Below are 16,957 nucleotides of genomic sequence, written 5' to 3'. Positions count from 1 at the left end.
ATTTGTTAAAAATAAATCAAAATCCAATGAAGATGCAATGCATACATGCAGGTGGCCAATTTCGAATGGTCAAAGGATTTTTTAAGACAGCTACCCACCGATAGCACAGTGGGTAGTGAACGATGAGGAATGGGGATAGAGAGATATAAATTATGGGGATGAATGAAAGCTGTATGGGGTAACAAGAGGGAAAAGTGGAGCAGGTAGAAAGAGGGAGACACTGTCAGGTCTGACTTCAGCAGTGGAACACAACAACCTATCAAACCACCTTGAGAGAGAAATGCTCCTGGGTGCGAAAAACATTGAGATAGAGCGAAAAGCCATCTAATCGGAAGCACAGAAATGAAATAGAGAACAGATCCATCCAATCTTAAGCAAGAGGCTGTCTGTATCCAAGACCTAAAAAGGCCTGCTGTTGGCAAAAAGTTACATTTTTACATTGTCTCAAATATATATTTTTATTAGTGTGTTCATATAATCCTTTTATAGTTAGCAATTGTATTTCTCTTTTTACCGTTGTTGGTTTTCAATGTAGTGCCCTGAAGGGGTCACGGGCAACTGTCAGCTCTTACAAAAACTCAATAAACAAGGTGGTGGGTGAAATACGGTTCTTACTATATTACTTTTCTGCTTTTTCTAGATCTCTGTTATGAATTTCGGTCTCTCCCAGATAGTAAGAAGGAGTAATAGAAACAATTAGAATTGTGTGTTTTATACATCTGGTTAGAATGTCTGCTTCCCTTACATTTATACTTTTTACATTTATACTCGGTTTTCATTGGGTACTTACGCTCATCACATTTAGAGCCACTGTATCCAGAGAAACAGTCACAAGCCCCATCTCCATGTATGCCATTATTACATGTTCCATGGACGCAGTCACAAACTGAAAACAGAAGAGATTTTTTTGAAAGGCATCATATTAGAATACTTATTCATTTGTGCTAATTCTTTGTCCCCAATACCTTATAATCCCTTGTGACATGAGGGTAAATTCACACAATTGCATTTTTTGATGATTCACAGAATGCTGAAGTGTGCTTTGGGGATTATTATCATTGTATTGGTCACCCAGGCCCATATTGCAGAAGCAGGTAAGCTGGGTACAAACAAGGAAAATGTGCCTTATCAGGGAGAATGAACTGCCCTCGGGGCAGCCGTAAACTCCACTGCCCCAGGACAGTGCATTCAAGAGAAATATGTAGCAGCTGTTTAAAAGCTGCTCCGTGTTTCTCTGTCGAGGCGTCAACTCGCCTGCACTTTTAAAAGGTATTACAGATCCACTTGCAGGTGGCAGGGCCGGACTGGGAACCAAAACCGGCCCTGGCAATGTGCTCGGCTGGCCCCCCAGGAGGTTGGGGTGCGGCCGAGCTCTTTGCCAGGGCCGGTTTTGGCTGCTTTTGTTACAGAGGCCGATATTGCAGCTATGCTGCAAAAACAGCCCTGTAACAAAAACGGCTCCCCAGGGGCCCAAAACCGGCCCCCACCCTGGCGGCCCACCGGGGAAATGCCCGGTGCACGCTACGGCCAGATCGGCCCTGGCAGGGGGGTGCATTAAGTGACTGCACCTGCCTGCAAGGGCAGCGGAGTCCATAAGACCCCCCTTTCATCCCTTTAGAGGGCTGCATTTAGAAGGCGCACTGAAAGTGTGCCACCTTTTTGTGGCTCACTTTCAGTACACCTTCTACAGGCATGCTTGCCTCTGTGCCTATGTCGGTGATACGGCGCAGAGGCAAAGTGATTTCCTCATTTGCATGGGGCTATACACCCTCTAATTATTGCACTGGTGCTGTATGTGTGCCAGCTCTATCTGTATTACAAAAGGAGCAGCACAAGCATCTGCAGTCCCTTCTGTAATACCAAAGTGCCACGGGCTCACATAAAGCGAGGGGAAACACCTGTTGCACCCCAAGGGCACTTGTGTAATATGGCCCCTGGTGTTCACCTGTCTGAGATTAATTCAAGCAGAGCTAAGTGTAATTACCTAAGTGCTTTGGGTTGCCAAGGGCAGACTGGCCGTAGCGGGCACCGGGCATTTCCCCGGTGGACCGCCAGGGTTGGGCCCCTGGGGGCAGATTTTGTTACAGGGCCACTGTAACGCAATCGTCCAAAACCGGCCCTGACAAACAGCTCCGCCGCACCCCCAACTTCTGGGGCGGTGGGGGGGGGGGGGGTCGGCCGAGCACTTTGCCTTGGCCGGTTTTGGTTCCAAGTCCGGCCCTGGGGTTGCCTAACCTTGGAACCTATTTTCAATGTGCTATAATAATAAAGCTGTCTGCACCTCACTCATGAGGCCCAAATATTCAAAACCAGTCGTGCATTGTTTCTTTTCCAATTAGGAGGGGACCTGACAAGGCATTTTGGGCTGGACTGTTCCAACTGCAGCAAGAGTGTGATTCAGTATTGGCACAGTGGGTAAAATAATATGTACTTGCTGAGAGAAATTCAAGCGTAAGATCCATCACTTTTTGATTTTCATCCGTTGAATCAAACAACCATGATATGTGGTCTAAGGAATCCTAACAGAAGTGGCAGAGGAGACACCACTGGAAAAAGGCAGTATAAAGTTAGGCCTGGAGGAAGTTTTTATTACGCAAAGTAATTCACATAATCTTAGGAATTTCACATTATGCTTATTATGAGCAATTCATGAAATGACACCACTACATCACGTTGTATATTTATGCAGTTTGTGGCAAAATTCTGGCACAGCAATAACGTGAACAATGAGAACGCAAGTGGTTGTTGTTCTAGGCATTGATGGTTTTTCCACTACTTTTTTTGAAAAAATGTATCCAAAATGGGTCAGAGGGCACATTTCGTGCTAAATGACAGATTTGCATTGCGGGTAATTACATACAAATTTGCCTAAGTACTCAAACGCAAAATACGTGAATTTCACATATCCTTATTTACAACCAGCTATAGTATGTGCTCTGAGACATCACCAGACATCACCAGAGGATTATCAACGGAGCAACCCATAAGAATCGGAATTATATAACCATCCATGCTATATGTTCTGAGGAGTTCCCTGAGAGTGGAAAGGAACAATCCAAAGGGACTGACATTAAACAACATACTTAGGGTAATAACCTAACCCTAGGTTTTTGCGGACACGGTTTCCAGTCCTGAACCTTTCACCTACAATTTATTGTTTTCAGGTATCCTTGTTTCATTAATTCAATTGAAGTAAAACAGGACTGTGTTGCAAAGATGAATAGTACTTAGGCCAAGTGATGTAGAACAGGATCACAGCTTTATTCATAAGATCACTTCTTGGTTACAGTTTACAAGATGTTAGACAGATCCCTTAAAGTGCCCCACCAGGAGCAGCCTCCTCGCTGCTCAGCCCTTCCACACCAACTGATTCTCCCTTCAATCCAAACCCACTGAACATTCTATATGACCTCATCATAGGCTGAGCAGCAAGGCAGAGAACTTCTGTAGGGAGAGTGCATTGAGTAATTAGTACATTACAACACATCTCCCCCCTTATAGTGATTGAAAACATTCAAATTGTGTGAAGATGATGAAACACACATCACAGCAAAGGAGGATGCATTAACACAAAATAATAATACATCACCCCCCTGCTATAATGATCATAAACGATCAAATGCATGAAGATTGTAAAACATACAAATGACAGTGAAAGGAGGATGCATAAAACAACACATGTCTATACACATCTCCCCCTTATAATGATCATTAAGAACAAAGAATGCAAGTTAAGGAAATACATTCTTAAAAACAGTGGATAACTCACACACCAAACTACAGGTACATTACCGTCACACCACACGGAGTACCCAATGCGCCACAAACTAGAGCACAAAAGTGCGGCAGAGCAGGGATCTACAACCCTTCACCCATACAAAACTGGGTAATTATAACCCAAAACACTCTTGAAACACTGTAGAAACTTAATATGGGTGTCTTTACACACCCGTAACGCACAATCCAAACACCTTCCATGAGGAAACAACCACATACAGGGTATACCAAAACCAATAAGTCAAAGAAGCCACACGAGCGGTAGACTTCCTACGTGCGCACCCGTAACGCACAGTCCAAGCACCTTCCATGAGGAAACAACCACATACAGGGTATACCAAAACCAATAAGTCAAAGAAGCCACACGAGTGGTAGACTTCCCACGTGCGCACCCGTCACGCACACTCCAAGCACCTCACTTGAGGTAACAACCATTCAGAGAGTATCACCAAAACAGGTAAGTCTGAGAAGCTTCATAAGGAGTCTTATCATGTGCGCACCCATAACGCACAGTCCAAGTACCTCACATGAGGCAAAACTTACTCAAAGGCGTACACAACATGAGCAGGGACGTTACACACACTCCCCCCTCATTCCATGCAATTTCAGGACCAGGTATACTACACAACCAATACGACATGGTAAAAGTGTCCCCACACACTCTCACCTCCTCTCATACAAATACAGGATCAAGTACCAGTAAATGGTACAATCATCGCATAAGAGGTACACATGAAATTAAATCTTAAAGAATGAGATAATTAAAGTATTTGAAGACAAACAACAACATTATGAAAGATGCACAACAAAGCAGATGACGATATCTTTAACATAAAAAGTTAAAACAATAAAAGTAGTCACCGTCGTCCAATCATCAGGGCAGCTTCTCATTGACATGATGACCTTCCCTTCTGTGAGCAATTCCTCACCCGAGGCCAAATGGCACTTTGCATCCATAACAGGAGCAGTCATACACGATGAGTCGGATACTCAACAAGCCTACAGTCTGCCACGCTTGACTCGAAAACTTTGCATTGTTCAATATGCAGAGAAATCTACCTCCACATGTAGTTCCAGATTCCACCGTGCCAAAACGTTGCAGCTGAACTACTTTTCCAAAGAAGAGCAGAGGCGTTTGTTGTCACACGCAAATCCTCCATCTTGAACAACACGGCGCAGAGGGGTTGCCAAGGCAACGTCCGGCGACTTTGCACGTCAAATTACGCGTCACACTATGACGCACAGCGAATCGAAACGGCTCGTGACACTCCACGCTCCTGACAGTCCACGCTCCTAAGGAACCTCGCGCCCACCAACAGAATACCAGTAAGTGTTTAAATTACGCTATATCTGTGACCCCGATATAACTGCTCAACGTTGTGTCACCGCCATAAATCACTGTGAAAATTGTACTAAACACTCCTCGGGGCAAAACTTATGCCCCCGACAGCGGAATGCCTCCCAGATAAGTTTACGCACTGTTCACAAGTTCACAAGTTTACAACGTGATCGCATGGCCAGTTTTAAAAGCACAAGCTTCTGGTTCACTGCATATCCAAGGGTGCATTTTTGGCTCTTTTTTAAAAACAAATGGTGTTGAAACATTTGCCAACTGCGGGTTCAGTCCATGTGATATGCAGACCACAACATCCATAACGTGCCTTCCTCCAATATTCTAGGATGACTCCAGAAAGTTGTCATGCAGGTTAAACACGCAAAATTCAATAGTTAGTTGGTAGGCATATATCAAACATTAGGTGATGCTCTAAATCTTCTGCTCTTCATGCATGAGGGCTCACTTTAGTCAAACAGGTTTCAAACCATAAAGTCCAACACTCACCCAATGCAGGTTATGGCAAGTCACTCAGGCCTAAACAGGGACAATGCAGTAGGAACTGGCACCTTGAGTTGTGGGCGACCGATGATAGCGTCACTGGTGGGGCTTGGGTGAGGGTGCCAGTTTGTTTCACTCATTAAAGCAATTTTCATACCTTAGAGTCCTTAAAGTCTTTAGTTCCTTTGATCTTGCTTACTCCACGCGTAAGGTTCTTCCAGATCGTCGCCAGTGTTGCAAAGATGAATAGTACGTAGGCCAAGTGATGTAGAACAGGATCACAGCTTTATTCATAAGATCACTTCTTGGTTACAGCTTACAAGATGTTAGACAGATCCCTTAAAGTGCCCCACCAGGAGCAGCCTCCTCGCTGCTCAGCCCTTCCACACCAACTGATTCTCCCTTCAATCCAAACCCACTGAACATTCTATAGGACCTCATCATAGGCTGAGCAGCAAGGCAGAGAACTTCTGTAGGGAGAGTGCATTGAGTAATTAGTACATTACAACACACTGCAACACCCAGAATGCATGTGGCAGTCGCACAAAATTCCACGACTGGAGACAGTGTCTGTAATAACCTGGGGAAGGTAGCTTCCCTGAACACGCTATATGGTGTGATAAGTCCACTTAGGAGTGTCAATTGAACAATCCACATGAACAGGAATTATACACTCACCCTACTATATTCTCTGAGGAGCCCACCCAGGAGGAGCAGGGAGCAACCCAAAACAAGAGACCACAATTATCTGGATCTCTAGGGACTCCTGAGAGTGATTATAGCACAACTATATGTGACGTGAAGGTGCCAATAGAGAGGGCTTTCACCTGAGACTCTGAGAGAAATTAATTTAGGTTGTACAACAAGCAACAGATGGGCAAGAGTTTGCTTGAAGGAAAGGTCAAGGTGAGAGAAGACCAGTGCATGGGTTCAGGCACTTGGCCTTATTCAGACCCTAGCAATCCCAGACAGGGAAGGCACCTGTGTGAGAAGCAAACACAAGGAGATGATGGACGGAGCGCTAAACCTTTTTAGCCACTTACCCCCAGTCACAGATCTGGGTTGAATCCACTTCACCACCTCAGTTCAGACCTCACTTTATGCAAGTCAGTCTTAACCCTGTGCCTCATGGGAACAGTCAAGCCCGAACTGCCAAGCTAGGTCTTCACTGGACCGGAAACAAGTATCGTGGTACCAGTTTCGGGGTAACACCCCTCTTCAGCCAGGCTAGCTTGATTCCAGTTGCAAAGTGAGCAAGGGACCCACGTCTGGGCATACCCTGCCAACTTAGGGCGAACTAAGAAAACGTAAGGAGATGATGGACGGAGCACTGAAACTTTTCAGACACTCACCCCCAGTCACAGATCTGGGTTGAATCCATCATCGTTCTTTAGCTCACTTCGCCATCTCAGTTCAGACCCAGCCATATGCAAATGAGTCTTGACACTGTGCCTCATGGTAACAGTCCAGCCTGAACTTCCAAGCCAGGTCTTCACTGAACAGGAAACAAGCATCCTGGGACCGATTGCGGGGTAACACCCATTTTCAGCCTGGATAGCTTGAATCCAGTGGCAAAGTGAGCAAGGGACCCACGTCTGGGCATACCCTGCCAACTTAGGGCGAACTAAGAAAACACAAGGAGATGATGGATGGAGCGCTGAAACCTTTCAGACACTCACCCCCAGTCACAGATCTGAGTTGAATCCCTCATCGTTCTTTAGCTCACTTCTCCACCTCAGTTCAGATCCAGCCATATGCAAATCAGTCTTGACCCTGTGCCTCATGGGAACAGTCCAGCACGAACTACCAAGCCAGGTCTTCACGGAACCGGAAACAAGCATCCTAGGACCGGTTTCAGGGTAACACCCCTCTTCAGCCAGTCTGGGCATACCCTGCCAACTTAGGGCGAACAAAGCAAACACAAGGAGATGATGGACGGAGTGCTGAAACTTTTCAGACACTCACACCCAGTGAAGTGAGCTAAAGAGCAATAATGGATTCAACCCAGATCTGTGACTGGGTGTGAGTGTCTAAAACGTTTCATTGCTCCGTCCATCATCTCCTTGTGTTTGCTTTGTTCGCCCTAAGTTGGCTGGGTATGCCCAGACGTGGGTCCTTTGCTCACTTTGCCATTGGATTCAAGCTAGCCACCCTGATGAAGGGTGTTACCCCGAAATCGGTCGCAGGATGCTTTTTTCCAGTTCAGGGAAGACCAGGCTTGGCAGTTCAGGCTGGACTGGTCCCATGAGGCACATTGTCAAGACTAATTTGCATATAGCTGGGTCTGAACTGAGGTGGCGAAGTGAGCTAAAGAACGATGATGGATTCAACTCAGATCTGTGACTGGGGGTGAGTGTCTGAAAGGTTTCATCGCTCTGTACATCATCTTCTTTTCTTGACCTGTGTAAGAAGGCCTTAACACCTCCAATATTTATCTGGACATCCAACTGGCCGCCCTGTGAGGACAGACTCAGAGGTTAGATAAACCGCGAGAAGGATAAACGTTCAAGAAGAGGAACGCCGTAGGGTGAGCCTGAGAGCCAATGGGATCGCCTGAGCCTAATGATTCAGTGGAGAAGGTGAGATGAGAAGAGTCAACAGGGCAGCAACGCGCAAAGAAAAAAAGTGATACTCAATTCTGTGCTATACAATAAAAGACCAAAGCACGGCCAACAGAAACTTTCTATTCTGGCGAAAATGCGTTACAATATAGATCCTCAGTATTACATTACACCTGTATGAGAAACACAAAAGAGTGTGCAATGTGTTGATGGGGTGAGAGAAACTAAAATGTTTGTGAGTGTAAGTATGTTAGATCGACTGAAAAAGGGATGAACGTGTGAAAGAGAAACTGCTTCATCAAGTGTTCCTGAAAGGGACAGCTTTAAGAATGGCATGGGCGGCAGCTATTAGGCATTTTTTGTATATATTATATTAGTAATAAACTGTTATTCTGCTCTTCTCTAATTCCGACAGACAATGCCATCATGTGGCAGCTGTCATAAGTGCTGGTGTTGACAACTAAGCCCTGGTGCCAAGCACTGGAAACCACCTGCTCAAATTAAGCACTGGTGCTAATAAATGTACAAATGTGTAAACACAAAAACAAAAAAACTTGAAACCTACCTGAACGGCAGTTTTCTCCATATAGATTGTCCCCAGAGCACATTTCACACGCGGTCCCGCCAAATCCTTCCTGCAGGAGGTAAATCTTGACATAAGTCTTCCAAATATTATGGACACACAACCCAAAAAGCATATTATGGTTTACCAGAAGATTTCAGACCCTTTATGCATAGGGGTGGTGGGTTAGAGTGGAGTGTGGAGTTGTGTGAATAAAAGGATTGGTGTCAGGACGATTAAATGAGGTCATTTGGTTTACAGCTTCAGAGTGTAAACACACAACTCAATACAACTTGGTTGTTTGTCAAGCCGACATCTGTGCTCTGCAGGGTCCATATAAATAAGGAAATTGAGCCTTCAGCATGCTTTGCTCATAGATGCGGCCTCTGTGAGAGACCACGAGATGCATTTAGGCTGATGCCATGGTGCTGATAGCAAAGTAGATGGCCGCCTGCTAGAGCTTCTAGGACAGGCCACAGGAAGCCGGCATCTCAAAAAGTAAAACTTCCTTCATGTGGTATGTGAATGAAATGTTATGGAAGATTTGAGTCATTCTTTTCTAAAGCACTTGAGGAATTATTGCTTTTGTCTGTTGCTTAACTGTTTATCTCCATGTATCCCCAAATAGTTCACCAAAATGAGCACAACTGGGTGGAAATGATCACACCACACCACTTGCTTTTAGTGCAAAAGTCTGCTTTTTTACAATTAGCAAGCAGAGTACCTAGCACTGCCCCTGAAACACACACGCTACCCTGTCAACTGGGCTAACAAAAGGTTCTAAACCAACTAGTCTCCCATAAGCAACTCCTAACTCCAACATCCAAACCTCCCCACACTTTAATTGCACACAACCTTTGAAATTCCATGAGTCCTTGTAGTCCTCGCACCAGAACCCATATTAACTATCTTACCAAGCCTACCCACTCTTGGACCAGGCCCTTGTCCTCGTCCCAGATCTTGGCTCCATTATTCATTACTCATTCTTACATCCTCCCATCTTTTCCCCTATCAGCGAAATGGTTTCCCTTCCTCCGCTTGCCCTTCAGCTACAAAAATACACATCAACAACAAAACCATCCAACAAAACACTACTCTGAACCCCCAACAAAATGCACGAGAGTGGGCTTCAGCTCAGCAGTGGGTACAAAGGAAAGTGTGGTTGGCGCTGTATACACTGACACTATGTGGGCTGCCCTATGGACGCCACATCATTTATCGTTCCCTCCTCTTTCTCCCAACCTTCTCAAGCGTAAAGTGCACTGCCTGCACTCGGTCCCTGATTGGGAGAAAATCATAACACCCCTACACCTGCTTTGAGTGCAAAAATCTGATTCATTTACAACTGGCAAGCAGAGTGCCTAGCCCTTTGGCTGAGCCGCACAAGCTACCCTGTCAATTGGGCTAACAAAAGGTTCTTAACCAACCTGCCTTCCCTAAGTAACTTATTCCCCCAGCATTCCACCCCCTAACACTTCTGAACTGCACACAACCTTTGAAATGTCATGAATCCTTGTGGTCCTCGCCCCAGAACCCACATTAACCATCTATTAGAACTTGCCCACTCTTGGAGCAGGTCCTTTCCCCAAATATTGGCCCTATTGTTCTTTGCTCATTATCACAACCCCACACCATTCCCCCAATCAGCTGAACAGTTTGCCTTCCTCCGCCATCAGGAAAACCCTCCCACGAGTTGTCATTTCTATCTCCCCAAACCAGAACTTCTTATGGTCTTTCATCCAACCTTCTTGTGACCTCATCACCCCTTCTAAATACAAGTTATTGCCCTGCCTAAACAAATGCGGGGACTCGAAAAGAATGCTCTGATACGCTATCACACACACCCTTCTCACCTGACAGAAACCAATAATCTCTCTATTCAGCTGCTTCCTGGTTCTTTTTCTCAGCCAGCTGCTGTGTGCCCCTCTGCAAACTCTTAGACATAATCCAGAAAATAGCTGTGGAAATCCAGCTGACCTTCAGCATTTCCAAGTCCAGCTTTATGGACTTCAGAAAATCCAACTCACTGGATTTCACCACAACATTCTTCCCTAGATGAATGATTATAACCTCTGCTTTGCCCCCCTTTGCCTTGTGTTTACAGAAGGCCAGCATCAGTTGCCCCCAACATATCCCACTAAGGCCAAACCAATGCACCTAGGCACCATCTTTTCCAGACCCAGCTAGTTGCCACCAAACTGCCTCTTGGTCTACAAACTAGCCCACTACACCAAGGAGTGCCTGCAGATCCATATATTCCACAGGTGACATCCACACAAAGAATGCCTACCGATTAAGAAAAAAAACCTGTTTGTTCATTCTTTCTGAACATACCTCCACAATCAACTGCTCCGCCATCTACCAAAGCCCTTCAGACTGTCTTCCTCATCCCCAGCAGAAAGCCCTCTATGGCTTCTCCTATTCGAAACAAGTGAGTGTCAAAGTCCGGTGCCAGCAAGCACGAAGCCCAGAAGCACCTTCTAAAAACTTGCCCCAAGCTTACTGCCAAGCTGTTCTCTTGCAAGAAAATGTGGCTCTCTCCACATCCCCTTAACTCCAAAAAGGCCTACAGCCAATGGTCAAACCCATTCCCCACCCAAATGGTGTAAGCATACTAGGAGCCCCTTAACCCTCTGGTTCATCTTAGACCTCCTCAAACAGAATTTATATGCCACAAAATGTCCCCAATGCCAACAACAAACTACCTCCCCACCCGCCAACTCTGAAACACTAGAGTCGCCTAGGAAAATCAAACTGAATAGTTTTCTGGAGAGCTGCATCTCCCAGGTGGAAGCGCATGCAACTCTTGCCTGCCCTACAATTGACTTCAGGAGCCTGATTGAAATTGGATGCCTTACCTGGGGCACCTTGCCATGCAGTCTGGACCAGCCATTTAATACCCTACAGCCCAGCTCTCTTCCACTAGGGTCATAATCCCATATCATCATATAATGGAAATACTGCCAGTTTGCCCCCTATGGTAACCGAAGATAAACCCTCCCCTATTTAAACCAAAATAAATACCAGCATGTTCTTGCATCTCTACCTTAACCCCACATTGTCACCACCCCGCCATCGGGCACCTGATACTATGAACTCTCTCCAGCCTTGTCGGTATATCTTCCTTGTGAAACTGGCCCCTGAATTTTCCCCTTAGTATATATGATTTCACAGCTCAGTTGTCAATCAAGTCTTCTGGAACACAAAGGCTCTTCTTTGCCACACTGTGGACCAAACCATAGAACCGTTCCCACTGTGAACGGGAAAAGTACACCAGCCACTCCAATATCCAGACCAACAATGTACTTAATTATCAATGAAGAGACAGCTCCTGCAGTTTATACATTAGTCCCTGAGATAAATTCTCCAAATTCCAATATCAATGCATAAGTTGTTCATCATTTTATTGGTTTTGAGAGCACATAATAAAAATAGTGTAGGAATTGAACAGCCAAAACATGTTTTGTCCATCAGGCTTTCCCGCCAAGGGCTTTCTCAAGGCATATGTCTTAATAAACATTCTTCTAAATCCTATTAATAATCAAATGAGCTGGAGGAAGAAAAATGGGCATCAATAAAATAATGAACCACTTATGCATTGATGTTGGAATTTGGAGAATTTGTTCCAGGAACTAATGTATAAACTGCAGGAACTATCTCTGACAATTATTCTCCAATTTGGGAGGACCTTTGGAGTGTAACCACCGGATGACCTTTTCTGCATTTGCATTATGACTTAGGGTCCTGTCTGGTGTCATGTGAAACCACTACAGCTGTGTTGCGGGGATTATGCACATACACAGAACTATGCGCAGGAAAACAGGACCTCAGTGTGTAGGTGCTAAGCCTTCCCACCGTCTCAGTACCCAAAATCCCACAACCGACTAGCTATAGTGTCTCATTCGTTCTCCTACATAATCACGAAGCTACAAATGAATAGACGACCGAGAACACAACAATCCCGACTATCTCAGGAATCACAGTAGCAAGACGTACCTTTTCGCTCACTCACTCGTACTTGTCCACAATAAGAATAGACTGAGTCACTGTTATAGTTCAAAATGTTTTTTTTAACTGTAGTGCTCTATAATGCAGTATACGAGCCAGTTCCAGCAGCAAAACGCTTAAACCTACAACAGTTAGCATTGTAGCAAGTCCAAAGACTATGAAAGGGGATGTTATAGTATATAGACAGTGCATGAAGGACTATTAGGCCTAACCACCCTCTCCTTGGAAAGAAGACGTTTTATTATATAAAGGAAGATCTCTGGGCTTTATCAGCAGACCCCATACCTTAGTGCCTAGATGGTAGTTTTACATCGTAGGAACAGCATAGCTCTTCTCCCTGGAAAGGTCCTTCTCCAAGTGTGTGTTAAACCAACATATTTGGTCTAAATGCTAGGGACTGACCAGAACAGAATAACAAGGGGTATTGTTTATCAACCTTGCACAGTGTGTTCAGACCAACCTCCAGGAACAGGCAGAGAATGCCAAAAGCTGACAGTTCTCATGTGAAAGGCAGAAGCAAAGTTGTGCAAAATAAAGTGACGTAGTAACGTGCGCAAAGCAGCATCATGGCAGCAGAGCTCATGCTAACTTAACAATGTCGACAATGACCCCAAAGGCCATATGGCAGCTGCACACCCCTACTCTAAGTTTAGCTGCCCACAGTGTGCTTAGCTTGAAATAAGATGTCCTTTTCCAAGCATAGCATGCCCAATTCTCTTAGAATCTTCAACACCCAAGCATCAGAAGGAGTGATCCTGTCCATCACCTGCACCACTGATGCATTGTCAGACACAAACATCACCTTCCGGTTCCGCAACTCATCCCCACAGATGCCCTGCCAACAGCAATGGGGAAACTTTCCAAAAAGACAATAATGTGGCCTTTAACCATCACTCATCTGAAAACAAATCCTGTGATGTGGCTACACAGCCCAATGCATCACAAAGGTAAAGCTTCTGAAAAAAACCACGCCCGTGCCACCACCCTAAATACAAAATGCAACCACCACTTTTTGCGCCAGTCGCAATTCACAAATCCCCAAAAATGTCAGAGTAATTGCCGGTCCCTTCATTTTTTCAGCTGCTAGTGCCACACCAATATAGTCCCCTCAATGTCTTCTTCAATCTCACAAACTCTTCCATTACCACTGCTCTCCCTACTATGAAGAAATCATCTCAGTAATGAATAAACTGCTCTGATGATGCTATTGTGCAAACCACCCATTTCAGGAAGGTGCAAAACACAGCACACACAACTGAACATACCATAGGTATCCAAATGTCAACAAAGTATCACTCCTGAAACTGCATACCAAACACATGGAAATCATCTGGGTGCACTGGCAGGTGGATGAATATCCGATTTATTATCCAACTTGCTCAGCTCTGCACCTGTCCCGTATCTTCGCACTAACTGAATGGCTGTGTTTAAACTGGCATAGGACACTGACACTCCACCTGTTCGATGAAATTCACAGAACCACCTTCAATGCTAGACAGATGACGTATCAGCCTGAACTTCCCTTGAGCGTTCTTTGTCACCAACCCTAGCAGGGGCACCATACAGTTCCTCAATGGAGAGATCGGAAATGGCCCTGCCATCCTACAGTGACTCACTTCTTTCCACAGCTTCTTCGAACTAGCTCCTCCATCACTTTGCTGAACTTCAGATTGTTCGCTTGTTGGAAACCAAATTGAAAACCCTCCCATAAGAAATCTGCTATTTAACTGCCAGGATATCTCTGTAACTACCGCAACATTGCCTCCAGTGTAACTGGAATAGCTGCCTTTTACTGCCACTACTTTGCCATACCCAATGCCTGTCCCACCGAGGGGTGGGATTGCCCCTTGCTGTGTCTGCCACCAAACCTGAACAGTCATGGCGAAACTTACAGGGGTACCTGTAACAGTCTCCCTTGTTAAAATTCCAGCAGGCCCCTATAGGGTGCTGCTTGCCCATCCTCCCAACCCAACCCGCTCTGGTTGGAGCGACTCGGAAAGGGCTGGAAAGGAGTAGAGAGCCCACTTAAAGTATGTGCCACTTGTGCAGGTCTTGTATGGATTATGCACTATAGCCAAAGCTCCAGGTCTATATGTCCCCATGATTTCGCCGGCGTTCTGCTCTTCCATGCCCTGAACTGCTTGTCATATCTTAATCATGCTAATCCACCAAAACTAATGCTAGCTGTCCTAATGACATCAATGTGCCTCCATAAGGGCACACTCTGCTCTGGGGCATTTTCACATGAGATGCTGGCTTCGGCCTCTTAGCTAGCTTTCCTTCGGTGGGCAGTCATAACATCGAAAATTAAATATCGACCTACACTAATATCGAGTTGAGAATATCGAAGGGACAGAATATCGATGTTAAGAATATCTATGGACAGAACATCGACCCCGATGTTAGTAATATCGAAATTAGTAATATCGAAATCAAATATATCGATGTTACTAATATCGAAATTTATATTATTGTTATGTATTTTAATATGTATGTGTTATATGTTTTTTGTTAAGTGTTCTACTGGTTTTAAAATAAATGTATACAATTTTTATATGTTAATAATGTTGTCAATTTTGTGTTTTAGTACCGTAGCGGGTTGTGGGTTTATAGGGGAATAAGGTGGGAAGTAATTTAATGATATGAATTTAATTATACATTTTTAGGAATTATTAATTAATTTTAATTAATTTTTGCGTTTAAGTTCTGTAGCGGGTTGTGGGTTTATAGGGGAATAGGGTGGGAAGTAATTTAATTGTAACTAAGTAATAATTTATTTTCATTTATTGGTATTGATAATTATGTTATTGTTAATTAATTATTAATTGGTAATTAATTTGTATTAATTGGTAATTAGTTTTAATTAATTGATTAATTGATAATTATGTTAAGCGTATTATTTTATTATTGGAGTGTGACATGCGTTTATAGGGGAAAAGTGTTGGAAGTAAATGAAATCTAATGAAGTAATTATTAAATTTGTTGGTGGGTATTGATAATTAATTTAGTGGACATTAATTATTAATTGGTAAATATTTTAAATTATAATATGTTGGTCATGAAAAATTTTTTTTTGCTTTTTAAACATTAATTGGTAATTAAATATGATAAAATATTATTTATTGAACGTTCTAATTAATATATTAATAAGTTATTATTAATTGGTAATTAATGGTTAACAATTAATATTTTTTGGTATAAAAATATTTATTTGTTCAATATTTTTTAACTGGTAATTAATGTTTAATAATTATTATTTTTGGGTATAACAAATATTTAGGTGCCGATTCTGATCCGGTAAAAGTATTTCCCATACGAATCGTATCCGTATTTTTTTACGTACGAGTCATACAAGTCCCGTACAAAGGGGCAAGTACGATTCGTATGTGAAAAATACATACGAATCGTATCGGGAAAATGAAGTCCGAGCGCGCAAGTACGATCCGTCCCACCCTTACGAATATACAACCGCATGTAAAATGGCCCGTACGGAGCGAACGCTGAACCACACATGTACACAGCTAAACTTGTGCCCGCGTACGAATCGCACAGCCCCCCCTCCCCCCCGCATATGTCAGCACTGTACGCCCTTATGTACGCACCGTACCCCCAGCCCCCCGTATGTACGCACCGTACCCCCAGCCCCCCGTATGTATGCACCGTACCCCCAGCCCCCCGTATGTCCCCCCGTATGTACTCACCGTACCCCCAGCGCTACGCACTGGGGGTACGGTGCGTACATACGGGGGGCTGGGGGTACGGTGCATACATACGGGGGGCTGGGGGTACGGTGCATACATACGGGGGGCTGGGGGTACGGTGCGTACATACGGGGGGCTGGGGGTACGGTGCAGACATACGGGGGTGTACGGCGCGTACCGGGCCCCCTTCTCCTCGTGCATCGCGGCATACTTAGCTTTTCCGGCACTTTTTGGCTCCCGTAAAAATATCGCCGTGCGGAGTGCTGTGGGTACGAATCGTACTTGCTGGTCCGTAAAACGCTGCCTGACTCCGTGCGGACGTTGCGAATGCGCTGTCCAGGATCGGAATTGTATGTATGTATGTTTTAGCCGCACGGTGTTTTTACGAATCGTACGGAAATGGTATTTCTGTACGAATCATACTTGCTGGCTTGTACGGTGGAATTCCCGGGTACGAGTCGTACGGAGAAAACGCTCCGTACGACCATTTGTACCCGGGTTTTACAGGATCGGA

General features: G+C 44.5%; 1 protein-coding gene across 1 annotated transcript in view; it reads right to left on the bottom strand.

The window, feature by feature from the left end:
* The window catches only part of LOC146855445 (stabilin-2-like), a 1,201,024-nt gene that overhangs the window by 1,058,844 nt on the left and 125,223 nt on the right, over positions 1-16,957 (bottom strand). Inside the window, 2 exon segments of the mRNA XM_085653243.1 lie at positions 791-886; positions 8,738-8,807. Of these exon segments, the coding sequence (XP_085509369.1) occupies positions 791-886; positions 8,738-8,807 (166 nt within the window).

This window comes from Triturus cristatus, chromosome 4_1 (genome assembly GCF_964204655.1).
Source record: "Triturus cristatus chromosome 4_1, aTriCri1.1, whole genome shotgun sequence".
NCBI classification, from domain to species: Eukaryota; Metazoa; Chordata; class Amphibia; order Caudata; family Salamandridae; genus Triturus; species Triturus cristatus.
Note: the sequence above shows the minus strand (reverse complement) of the source record. Positions and strands in the feature narration are given on the sequence as shown.